At 36.6% G+C, this 13,621-nt stretch overlaps 1 protein-coding gene across 1 annotated transcript; it reads right to left on the bottom strand.

The window, feature by feature from the left end:
• Positions 1-635: 635 nt before the first annotated feature.
• On the bottom strand, positions 636-11,083 carry LOC103705408 (putative galacturonosyltransferase 6). Its single transcript, XM_008789107.6, has 6 exons — positions 10,483-11,083; positions 9,623-9,771; positions 8,764-8,874; positions 8,515-8,665; positions 1,519-1,793; positions 636-1,392 (listed from the first exon to the last, which is right to left on the bottom strand). Exons 1-6 carry the CDS (start codon positions 10,762-10,764, stop codon positions 1,152-1,154), a joined length of 1,209 nt encoding a protein of 402 aa, XP_008787329.4. The 5' UTR covers positions 10,765-11,083; the 3' UTR covers positions 636-1,151.
• Positions 11,084-13,621: the final 2,538 nt, after the last annotated feature.

The following is a 13,621-nucleotide window of genomic DNA, read 5'->3' as shown; positions in this document are numbered from 1 at the left end:
TTGTGGTTAAACATTATTTGGAGACTCAAACCAAGCATAACTTCTTGTACAGCGAGATATATTTTTTAGAAGGCTCACAGGACGGCTGACTGGATTGCTTCCTGTATGGAGGAGCACACCAGCTTGGTACTGTAGGAGGCCTCTTCTATCGTGCTAAAGACTGTGTAAAATGAAAAAAAAAAACATTGTTGTTAAACATTACTTGGCATTCCTTACACACAAACTAAACTAAACTAAAATAAATAGATAAAACAAAATATAGGGAAAAAAAAGGGCAAAGGTCCACCCCCCAACACCCCCCCCACCCCCCCCGGCGGGGGACTAGTTGGCCCAATTCGAAAAGTCCAGCTTTTCTGGGCCTATCCAGTGAGAGCATGAAACAACTCTCCAACTGCCATTATTTCCAACAAACGGGACTAGCATACAATTAATGTTTCATTACCACACGGTTTAAGCATACACAACGCTGATCTCCTGATTTCTAATCTAACTGTAAACCGCTCTTTGAATTATATTACTCTCCCTTGCTTCTTCCATTCCAGCGCAGGTCCTTTGCAACAAGCATCAACCAATTCTATCCCAAGTATGCATACATGAGTACGGATAAAAGCATGACGCATCATAATTCACAACAATTAAGCACAAGTTCGAATATATTTACTGCCAAGAAAAAAAAACACCAAAATGGCCTATAAATGCCCAATTCTGCTCTTCTAAAGAAATTGATTATAAAAAAAAAAAGCGAACACATGACACATATCAATCATTTTACCTAATCACAATCAATAACTAAATAGCTTGGCTCAACTAGTACAAAATTTGTTGAATATAGGCCACCAATATCAACACTTTATCTCCAACCTTGTACAATTTGCTTGAATATAATTTACAGAGTTCCTTCTCCATGGGCAGCACGACAAGGTCCATATGCTTGCGCAAACAGTCAAATTGCATGAACTCTTAATGTTCGGCAAATTTTTCTTTTCTTCTTGCAGGAATTTAATGTTAAATAGGCATCTCCTTTACAATTGAAAATTAATTTCCTGGTCTGTAAACGTCAAGATATCATTTGAGAAGCCACAGTCAGTAACAGAGAAACACTCATAGGATGGTGATAAACTACAATCATGGTGTTGTATAAATCTGCAGTTTCAATGGCTCAAGATGATGTTAGAATTTGGAGGGAGATATTTCTGCCAAACATTGCCATGTTCTGATCCTTGATACTGATGCACTTGTTTTGAGCAGACCTTTGCAGGTCCATCAAAATGAAGAACTTTAGTTTCATCATCTGTCGTAGTTGGCAAAGAAGTACTAAGCTTCCAGGCAGAAGGAAGCTTGTGATATTTATCATAGAATGCTAATGCAATAGCTGGGTTGATCTGATTGCTCCTGCAATTACATCCAGGCAAGTGAGTAGAAAGTCGTGACCAGAGTTGAAGTTACTACCTCAGATGACATTTTAAGATGACAACTTGTGAAGATTGTACTGAATGTAAACTGGAGGTAATAGCAAACCTTTCACTTCCAACATTGAGAACTTTAGTCCACCATAGGATGGCCTCCACTAGATTATTTTCTAGCTTGTTTGCATCAAGTGAAAGCACACTTAAGTCAGGTACACAAGCATTTTTGTCATAAGGTTTGTTAGATACCCAAGGCTTGGCAGCTGTCCTCTGAATGGCATTTAAAACATCAAGACTGACGTAATCACCCAAACTCCTGCTGCAGTCTTCAGCAGCTGCAAGGGCATACGGTCTCAAATCAACACCATACAGCTCTGCAATATCTCCCTGCACATGAAAAGAACACTGAAAATATTTAAAACCATGGATGGAAATTATTATTTTATTAGGTTGTTTTTACATGCTCCAATCTTCTTGTGAATTCAAAACAAAAGATTATCTAAACACGAGGTTGAAGGACATCAGGAACATCCTCATAAATTCATGATTTTCAAGTTACATCAGAAATATCGGGTCCCACTCATCACATCCATATCCTACTTGTCCACATATCTGGCCCATCTTTGATGAATTTGCTTAAGAAAAAAAGCCCAGCACAGTGGAGAATATGACAGGTAGCTTACGAGATAAAATCCAGACCAGCCGGAACATCAGTAGCAGCAAAAGAATTTTTAAGAGTTATTCAGGCCTGATTCTGGAATGAAACTATGCTAGGATGTAGCCTTAAGAAGCAAACCACTATAATGGAGTATATGACAGGTCAATCAGGAGATTTAGTAGGTGTGCAATGGTAACAAAGCACCAAATACATCAAAAATCAAACTAAGGAATTTTGGGCAAATCAAATGCAGCATCAAAATGCCAGGGTTCTAGGGCAGTTGTCACGTAGAACCCTACCAATTTGGTGGCCGTGTTTCGATGTGGCTCTATTACTTGTTTGTGAGATGAATGGAACTCACTACATCAACTTTTGCCTTCTCTCTTTGTCAAAATGCCTTTCAAATAAAAAAGAATCCTAATTGCTGCTTGACTTATGAGTTTATATGGTGTGACCAGTGACTTAGGTCTCCCCTCATTAATGATTGGCCTTCTAAATATCATGGCAAGTTCTTCACTTGCTCGTACTTGTTTTTCCTAGGAAGTTTGCACCAATTCAGGGAGGATGTAAAATTTTGAGCTGATCATTAGAATTCTCAAACTTCAATGGATTTTGAATAGATCCATTAAGCCAATGCAATATATGGACAATACTTGCTAATAATTTTAAAGTCTTGATTTTTCTATTGTTTATGGAAATGCTTAAAGGCGAGTAGCAGGTAATATAGAGCGGCATAGAAGTATGCATGGTTTGTGTAAGTACAACTTAATAAACATCTAGAAGCAATATTTTTTGAGATTTATTAAAAAGTCTGATGACTTTGCCAGAGATTGATAGAAGACATTGCCCATATTGTTTGAAGTTTAAGGTTGTTTTAGATGTTTTATGAATGATGGGCTAAATAGGATGGTGCACAATGAAGTATGGACTTCCAGCATAATTTTGTATAACTAGTTTACTCCACAAGTCCAGCATAGTGAATTAGAAATAATGTTCTCTGAACTACTGACGAACTTTTGTATCATTCACAATTTTTTCATTGGCCAAATGATTCTATAGTTATTTTAGGTAATTCAGTTATTAAAGTTTATTCAGGATTTTTCATCATTACAGATCAATGATGCTATTTATTGTATACGGTAGTGTTTCTGCTAGTTATTGCCTGTCCAAGCTGGTTTCCATGTGAATATGTAAGTAGCTACACGTTCTTTTTTTTGAATTTTTAACTAGTGGTTTTTCTTTTTAAGCTTTTTTCAAATTCTGTATTTTTCCAGAATTCCCAAATCTTTGCATGTTTATGAACTGTTCTTAAATGCCAAACTTGTGACTATGCAGTCCACCACCTTATATTCACAGATCAGGTTGCATTAATTTGTTAAGTGGTTTTCCAGAAAACAAGAAAAAAAAAAAGAAAAGGCAGTGGTGGTCCTTGTAGTGAGTGATCAGAGGAGGTTAAATCTGAACATCTATAACAATCTAGTAAAGCAAACCTACTCTGTTGATGATTTGATCAGAGATAGTTAATGAAACCATAATAACTTGATCCTCAAGGTTTTGAAAACATTATGAGAATGAAAAATAGAATCATGCATTGTGTATTTTCCCTATGGATCCAAACATGAATTTAATGTTCAGAGGACATCATCAAGTGAAAGTTGTGGCCTCCAGTTTAGAGAGAGGATGTTGCTGTGCCAAACAACACCCAAGAGTATACCTCTACATCACGGCAATTTCCTTCATTAAATATACAAGAGATGATCATTGAAGGCGTAAGATACAGAGATAGATGACAAGATGGCAAGGCATCATGCAGTCATTTTTAAACTATCAACATTCTGGAAAAGCAGATGGAGGGGATTGCTTATGGCATGATTGAAATTGGTTTGGAAATTCTCAAGCAACAAAACCTTAGTAGAAGTCCGACACTACGTCTGAAAGCATTTTATTGTCTATTTACAATCTGCAAAGTTCAAAAATGTAATTGAGCCATATGAGCATTTGAAAACTGTCGAGAAAATCTTGAATTCTATTGGAGAAGGGTCGATTGACGAATGGCAGAAACTAAACTCTAATGGCTCCTCAGGTCGTATCCTAATTGAACCATATAAGCATTTGGAAAATGTAAGGAAATCTTGAACTCTATTGGAAGAGGGTTGACTGATCAATGTCAGATTAGTGCCTCCTCAGGTGCTATACTTCTTGGTTAGAAGTTCAAGTAACTCAAACATAAAAAAAAAAAAAACTAACTCAAACATTTTTGTTGACGGTGGAGGCAGAAGATATGGATTCAAAAGTACCTCTCTACATCTGCATAAGGCCCTGGTGTAAAAATATTTGGAATTCCCTTTAGAATGAACTGAAGGAGGTTCGGGTCACCTTCTTGGGTTTATGGGTGCTTGCAGGGACATCAACTTAATTCTGCTGAAAGGTGAGAGGAGAGTGATTTCTCAAGTGGGTGGTGAAGCAACTGACTTCCAAAAGTTGTTGAGCGAGTTGGAGTTAATTGACTTTAACCCTAAAAAGAAGAGAGTAAACCTGGTCTAATAACAGGGAGGACCCAACAATGGCAGAATTGGATCAATTTCTTGTATCACAAGAGTGGGCGACTGTCTTTTGGCTATCCGTTGAGGAAGCTCTTCCTAACACCTGTTCTGACCATGTTACTTTATTGCTGTCCTTCAAGTCAAAACTGAAGAAAAGCAAATTATTCAGGTTTGAAAAATAGTGGTTGGAAGAAGAAGAGGTTAAGGATATTGTGACACAGCATGTTGCCAGGTTGAGGGAGTTACATATGCAGCTAAGGATTTAATTCTTTGAATGGTGAGGGCAGCCATAAGGAGATGGATTAAAATAAAGAAGATAATAGAAAAGAGCAGAAAGAGAAGTTGAGGGTGTAGATCTGGATATCAAGGAGGAACTAGGAATTTAAAGGCAAATGAACGACAAAGGAGAAGGAAGAGGGCATCTATGCCAAAGAGGAAATATATTAGAAACACATTCTTTCACAAGACAGCAAGTTTTCATAAGGATTTAATGTTATCACTTCCCGGTAGTGGGATGATACTTGGTTGGACAAACAGGAGGAAGTTATGGAAGCTTTCCAGGTGTACTTCAAGAAGATTTTCTCTGCTGCTGGGGATTGTGAGATTATAGCAAATTGATACCATATCCGGCACAGCATCCTGATATTTTCTCTTTGGCCAATCTGTTTTTGGAGAAAGGGAGTAGAAATGTGGTGTTCTCCTTGGAGAGTGACAAAAGTCCGGGACTAGATAGGTTTGCAATGATTTTCTTCCACCGTCTCTAAATTTGATTAAAGGTGACCCGGTGACACTCTTTAAGCAACTTTATGAGAAAAATATTGACCTCTCGAGATTGAATTATGCTTACCTGGTTGTAATTACTAAGAAGGAGGTGGCTACTAAACCAAACAATTTCAGGCATATAGGTCTAATTTATAGAATTAATAAGATTGTGTCAAAGGTATTAGCGAACAAATTAAACCCCCTACTTCCAGATTTAGTGAATACATCTCAGTCAATCTTTATAAAAGGTAGATTGATCCAAGACAAATTATTATTAGCTCATGATCTTATCCACCAAAGTAAGAGATGAGATGAACAAGGACGACACTTGAAGATTGATTTTGGATAGCCTTAAGTGGGCCATCTTGTTGTTAGCCTGATTTCATAGAGTTCCCTGTTCATTTTGTGAGTGGATTCAAAACATGGTTGCTCAGGTGAGGTGGGGGTTCTAGTCAATGGCCAACCAAGTATATGGATTCAATGTAAGTGGGGTCTCCGTCAAGGAGATCCCCTTTCCCCCTTCTTTTTATTATTGCTGATGATTATTTGGCAAGCATTATTTGGGTTTCACAAAAGAAAGGCCTTGATAGTGGAACTTTGCAAACGAGATCAAGATTTGGGAACAATTCTACTTCAGTATGCCGATCATATGATGGCGTTTATGAAGGTGGAGAAAGGACAAGTAGCTGTGCTGAAGTTAAACTTACTTTTGTTTTGAACTAAGGTTATCTATCAATCTTCATAAAACCTCGTTGGTGGTGTTGGTATGTGATAAATTAATAAGGGAGCACATGGCTTCTTCATTGCACTGTAAGTCAAAGAAATTCCCAATTAAATATTTGGGATTGCCGTTGTTGGACAAAGACTTGCTAATAAGGATTTGTCATCTCTCCTTGAGAAAATGGAGAGAAGATTGTTGGTTTGGAGAGGGAAGCTTGTGTCTTAGGGGGGAATATTGGGTATGCTCAATGCAGTTCATTCTACCCTATTGATCTACCATGTCTCAATCCTTAGATTGGCAGTTTGGTTGAGAAGAAGAATGGATAACTATAAATGGTCTTTCTTCTAGAGTGGTGAGAAATTGAGTGAGAAATTTCATTAGTGCCAACTTGCCTAGCAAATTGGAGCTTGATCTATCTATCGAAGGAAGAGGATAAATCGAACACCACATCGTTAAATTGGACAAACTCAAAATAAAATGATTACTATGCCATTGAATTGAAAAAAATTCAAAACGATATGACCATTATGTCATTGATTTGGACAAATCCAGAATGATGACCACAATGTCATTGGACTAGAGATATCCAAATGCTACGACCACCTTGTTTTTAAACTAGACAAATTAGAAATGACATGACCACTATGTCACTAAACTAGACAAAAAATAAAGTGACTCCCTGTCGGTCATTTGGACAAATCCAAAATAATATGACCATCATGTCATTAAATTGAAGAAAGATACCATTGCTTGGTGCAGCAATAAAAGGCTTGGGCTGACAAGTGCAATGGTACAACTCCAAGTTATGGGACAGCTGCTTTATACATGAAGAAAAAAACAAAACAAAGATTAGGTCTATCCTCAATTTGCCCCTCTTAGGACCTTGGTTTGTTGGGACCATAACTAGGTAATGTGGTTAAAAGAGTGTAAGCCTTAATGCAATGATAAGGTTGCTCCATTATAATCTAGGTGTCACAAGTTTGATGCATGAAAATAGGCTCTCAGCTTGCGGGGCAACATTGCATACATATGACCTTCTCTAGACCTCGCAATGGCAGGAGCCTCGTGCATTGGATCACCCATTTTTTATGTCATTAAATTGAACAAACATGATATGTACATGTTATTACTGGATAAATTCAAAATGATATAATGACCTCCACATCATTAAACTGGGCATATCCAAACTAATGTGACCTCTATGTCATTAAACTGGATATATTTAAGTATAATGTATACTATGAATATCTATGTACATGAGTTTTGGTATACTCATTCATATATGTACACCTAGGGTATGTCCTCAGTTAGGCCATGTTACTAAGTGAGCAATATAATGAAATTCAAAGTTCTTTTATATTGGTCATCTTTCCTTTCGGCACTTACAAAAGGTCTCTTAATTGGCAGTTTCCTAATTTTAGGGGATATGGAAGGAAAGAAATTAGAGAAGCTTCCTTAAAAATTTAGATCTGGCTAAGATTGTAATAAACAAGCTACTGAATTGTTTTGTGAGTGGACAATGTTGTCTAACTCTAGGATTGCTGATACAGTGTTGTGACTTGTGTGGAAACCTTTGATGGACCTATTCACTAAGTTGGAAAAGGGAAGGCTAGGGCCTGAGGGGCCCTTTTATTCCCCGATTTTGCATTGTCATTCTCTTTTTTTTTGTTGATTACCCAATAAAGTTGAGCGGGGTTTCAACTCCTGTCTTAAAAAAAAAAAAACTGTCAAGGATACTAACAGTAGGTAGCATGATCATTAAAATAGCATGTTTCCCTTACAATAAGAGAATATGCTTAGCGACACTCAAGAAATCAAACTTAACTGTGAGCAGAACATTAATTTCAAATTCAACAAAGTGCAGTTAATAGTATTTTGTTTCTTTGTAAAGGAAGCAGTTAATCAGACAGTCTGGCAATTTAAGTATAGAAAAAACAAAATAGCGACATCTTTAACTTCATTAAGTACTTGTATACTATATGTAGGTGTCTAAGCATTGCACTTCACTTGAAATGTGGACTGCTGATGGCGGGTGTTTTGAAAAAAAATTCATTCTTGCTGGCCACAGTTCAAAGTGCCAAAGAAGATCAATGGATTGTAGTAGTAGGTACTGCAGTTCAGATCAGGTTTCAAAACTTAGCATTTGCATCTTTTAAGCATTAGAGTACTTCGGGCTCAAGGTTTGAGTTCTGATGTTGAGGATTTGGGTGCCCTTCATGCCAGTCTGCTTGGATCAACAAATATGCTGCCAATCCAAGCTGGCATGGCACTGCCATGTGGCAGTTCAAAGTTAAAACCTTGGCACCATGAGAAACAGACCAAAAAGGTATGCTTGTGACTGTAAATCTCCAATCCATTAAGCTAACTTCTGATTAAGAAATCTATCAGTCAATTCCTTCAATATCAGGGCAAGAAATGAAATACCTTTATGATGGTATTTGGTGAAATGTATATGAATTTGTTCAAAGAAGACTTGATTTGTGGGATGACAAGAGGTGCTATTTCATGAAAAGAGGACCAAAGGAATCCCCCTTCATGTGTCATAGACTTTAGTTTTTCCTTCACTTCCTTTTGCCTACAGAAAGATTTAGCATGAGTACTACACTACACAAACCAAAGGAGTTGCTTATAATAAAAAGCAAGTTGCTTATGCTACAAGTGACCTCTGCTTACCCAATGATTTCAATGTTTGAATGGGGCAACATCACTTTCAGTTTATAATAGGTCAGTTTCTCATCTTCACCTTCCGGTACAAAGAAATGGAAATAAATATGCTCTGGAAATCTGAGAACAAAAGCAAAAAGTGTAAATATATAAAAGATTTCAACTGCTAACATACTTGGGATAAGATGGGCGAAACCTAAATTCAATTAGATTATTAACCTGGATATAAATTTCAAAGGAATATGGTGCACCAAGTGCTTAATTTTATTTCTTCTGAATATAATGGGCGTATGATCATCTATTTAGATCTTTTTTGTCTATCTGCCTTAAATATGAACCTGCATAATAGATATATAAACACTTTCCATGCAACTTCAAGCTAGACTTAAATCACTCGATCTCCAAGGACAAAGTGATTACTTGGGCAGAAATATTTTCCAGATTACGCAGACGGCCCATTTAGTAACTTCAGGCTTCTGGAGACAGGACAGCAAACGTCCATCTACCAACAGCTAAAAGGAGGAAAAGCTTATCTAGAACATGTTTGACATAGCAGTTTGTAGACAGCATGTTATTCTATGTGATATGGAGAGTCCTGATTTAAGAGCATGGAAAAGTTCTCTGGGTTTGCCTGGTTCATCCATTTTTCCACTGTAAATTTAGTAAATTGTAGTTAATAAGAATGGCTATTTTGAAACTCAATTTCATTTTATGAAAGTGATCCTGGATTTTGTTTTTGCCAAATAAAATTAACAAAGAAGCCGAACACTGTAACATAACCTGCATACGTAATAGCAATCTTTCGAAGGATTTACAGACAGTAACAAATCTATCTCCTGATATATAGTAAAATTGATATTGAAGGAACCTTGAGTTAGACAGAGTTGAGTTGGCAAGTACTGCAAACACTCGAAGATCCAAACAGTCCGTCCAAGAAAAGATATGTATCCTCTGAACTTCCGCATCTTGTGTTGAGATGGTGGATTGTTCTTTCTCAGAAGTTCTTGATTTAGTAAACTGTGAGAACAAGTTTGTATCAGGTTTAAGAAGAGAAAGATTTAAGTTAGCTTATTGTAGACTTGAATAAAATATAATGGTTCCAAACTTCCAGCAAAAAGTAACCATAGCATGAAATTAACACTCTTATATGTATATCTGATAATTATTACATGAACATAAATGTAATGAAAAGTAAATTTCACTTTAGTTTTTAATAATTTTGCCAAAAATACATAATTTAGCAGGTAAATTTATTATATATCAATTATCCCATACAGCAGCGCAGACTAACAGACAATAGCACCCAAAGACCCCAAAACTAATAGAATATAATGTTACTGTTTCTTCATCAGAATTTACCAAACCAGAAATGAATCCTTTCACTAAAAAGGGTTAAAAAAAGTTCTAAAAAGGATTTTTAAAAAAAGAGAGAATTTGAGATTATCAGATTCGCACTGAACTACTCACAGAAAAACAATTAGTAAGTGAATATTATTTTTTTTAATCACAAGAAAAAGCCCTTGATTCAATCTAATCCCCCCCAAAAAGAACCTTTCAACAAAACCAATGAGACTCACCAAAAAGATATCCAATTAAACTCTAAGTTTCCAATATCCAACAGACATAAACACCAAAATTCTAGCAGAGAAATCATAAAACCGTGATACAACCGAGAAAAGAACACTGCAGACAATCTTAGACTCAGATGTTGTCGGAAAAAGAGCTCACCGACGCTGCCGACCGATTGGAATCGAAGGGAATCCAGCTGCGGTGGGGATCGGAGGGGTCGCGAAAGTGGGTGGCGGGGAGGAACTGGAGGCAAACGAGGAAGAGGATGAGGCCGAAGGCGAGGACCTGGAAAAAGGGCCGAGGCTTGGGCGTCGGGTCGATGTCCAGCCGGAGGGGCCCTCCGGTGGCGGCCGGAGGGCGGGGCCTCGAAGAAGAGTCGACGGCCCTCCTCCAGAGGCCGGACACGGAGGAGTGGAAGCTCTGGTCGGAGGAGGAAGCCATGGCCTTCGCGTCCTCCTCTAGGGTTTTGGTGCGTTTTTTGCAACAAGATCAAAGAGGTTGAGGTCAACGGTTTCATTGTGAGTCGGAGCCGCCTTCTTTTGTTGTATCGAGGACCTCGTCACCGTTGAGGATGGCGCGAGACGTTCCAGTCGCTATGCACGTGCAACGCACGAGGTGGACGTTATTTATATATATACACAAACACAATGGAAACTCATACTAGGCGGACACCGAGAAAGATCAGAGAGAAGAAGGTAACAGAGGGGGAAGGAGCCGACTCAATACGCTTGTAGAGAAAAACACCTGAATGGTGTGAAGCACTGGAGGCTACACAGTCAGTAGTATTGTTTGTCTCCTAAAAAACGTGAGTTGCCCAAAAAGAGGCCAACCCTCCTGTGAGACTGCAAATATCCCATAGCAATGGATGCTAGTAGACCTGGCTAGGCTCGCCCTAAATCTATTCAATCATTATGGCCGAATAACCCTCAAGATGAACATAATGCGCACCCAGATGCAACTTAGTATGGGTGATGTCCTTTCATGTAGCTCGCAGCTCTCCAGTAATGACAGACTCGTCGAAGATGTGTCGACCAAATCTGGAGTCCTAATCTTTAATCATGAAGCCTATTCCTCATCTATTTTCATCCTCAGAGATAATGCCATCAAAGTTTACTTTAAGAAAGAAGATGGAAGCTCTCAGAAAACAAAAACAGTTTTGGACGCTACTCGAGCAGGCGGACGTTAATTTCATAAATAGCGCTCACACAAGTAAATGGCGGGCATGGGAGAAAGGACGAGAGCTATAACACATACTATAACCATCTAAGTTCCATTACACTGAGATATATGCCATCCACCACTTGAATTCATAATCTTTAATAACTACGCAAAAAGTATATCATGAGATGAGTCCCACTCCATCATGTGAGAAAAATATCGATGATTATGATGTTCACCACAAAATGTATTTTCACTTTTAAATATATTTTTTTCCTTTAATCCTTTTAGGGAGGCAAGGGAAAGGGTTCAAAATTTCTAATTATAATAGACAAAATGTGCCCCCTAAAATGATTGCTAACAAGTTGCTTTGGATCCATAAAAAGGCTATTAGTTCAAAATGTGACATGAGTACAAATTGTAAGCAAAACACATAACTGATTGGCGAGCTAATTAACTTTTCTATAAGAGTGGGACATAACTTTCCTATAAGAGTGGGACACCTTCACAAAAGTTTCCTTCTTTGAGATTGAGTTGGGGATGGTAAGTTAGGATCTAATGTATTACTACTACAAATTTTCAACTAGGGCTCTAGTACTGTTCATAGGAAAATTGCATTATTAGTAAGAAGATCCATAAAAAAAAAAGATTACAAAATTCATTATAAAATAAGGGCCAAACATAGATCATGTTAATAAGGACAATGATTTGATAGAATGCAAAAAATATTCCATTTTTTATACAATTTTATGTAAGTATGGGTGGTTGTGATTCTATATGATTAAAAGTTTTTCTTTTAAAGCACAAGATGGAAGGCTTAGCTCTTATTTGGATAAAAACATCTTTTTGAAGAGCAACATGGATGACTGTGATCTCAAAATTGAAGACTTTTCAAAAAAAACTAGTAGTTATGATATCTATGTGTTTCTTATTTCTCTTAAAATAAAACATCTATGAGTGTGCTCTAAATTAGTGGGTGAATCCTAATTTAGTAGTTGATTGTCCAAAGGAAAGTCAGTATATAGTTACAATTGAAAAAACTCATTGTTTATCCTATTTTGTAAACAACAAGATACATGATGATCTTGCTAGAAATGTTTTTAATGTGGTCTAACTTATCTTTAGTTAAGATCTCCTTAAAATTATTCTAGTAAAATCAGAACCATCATAAAAGATTTTCCAATTAAGTTAGGACACTATTACTAGTTACATATAGAAGGATATAGGGATCCTAGTAAAATTAGGATATATAACGGAAGGGTCTATAACAACTATAAATACAAGGCTCTAATCCCTCTCGTGACTTATCAAAAGAGAACCCTATATGTTGGATCCAATTAATACTCTCATGACAATCAAAGAGTGAGTATAGAGAAAACTAGATCACCCATAGACTTGAGTAGATTGCACAAGAAAGAATTTGCAACTAACAACTTCATAACAAAAAGTACATCCTTCGATCTACTGGTTTGTGATTTTGTATGGTTGCTTGAACACCTATCAGTTATATATTGTCATATGTATTCCTACAAATTTCTCATCTTATTGGCGGCGTACTATTTAGGATTGATAATTTACTCCCACTTTTGTATACGTAATATATATATATATATATATATATATATATATATATATATATATATATATATATATATATTTGATATACAAGCATGTATCTATTAGGACAATATGTATCTCATAAAATAAGGATATATTTGTTGGTGCTAAGTAAAGTACTTAGGAATTTCTATAAAAGTTTGATCTTCTCCAAGGAAAGTGGAAAGCTATTGATGCATTCATTATGATAGCTGATTATTGTTGATACATTTTTGAAGTGACATTAGAGCAATATTAAGGAGGGGGACAGAGATTTAGGTTGTTGGATTTGAGAAAAGATAGAAATGTTCAAATTATTATGGATAATTTGTTAAAATATTACTAAGAATAATTTCTATTTTGGACGGTAAAATTTTTGAAAAGAGATATTTTGGTTTCATTTTTCAGAAGATCCATAGTTTATTGATAGAATTTTTTGCATGAATACCCTTCTAAATATTGAATTTTATCTGAATACCCTCACAAAATTGATATTTGCATGTATACCTTCGTAAAACACTTGTTTTGCTATTCTACCTTTTTT

Source organism: Phoenix dactylifera, chromosome 9, assembly GCF_051530095.1.
Source record: "Phoenix dactylifera cultivar Ajwa chromosome 9, Ajwa_hap1_PhDact_Kaust_v1.1, whole genome shotgun sequence".
Lineage (NCBI taxonomy): Eukaryota > Viridiplantae > Streptophyta > Magnoliopsida > Arecales > Arecaceae > Phoenix > Phoenix dactylifera.
The sequence above is the reverse complement of the archived record's forward strand: the minus strand, read 5'-3'. Positions and strand labels throughout refer to the sequence as shown.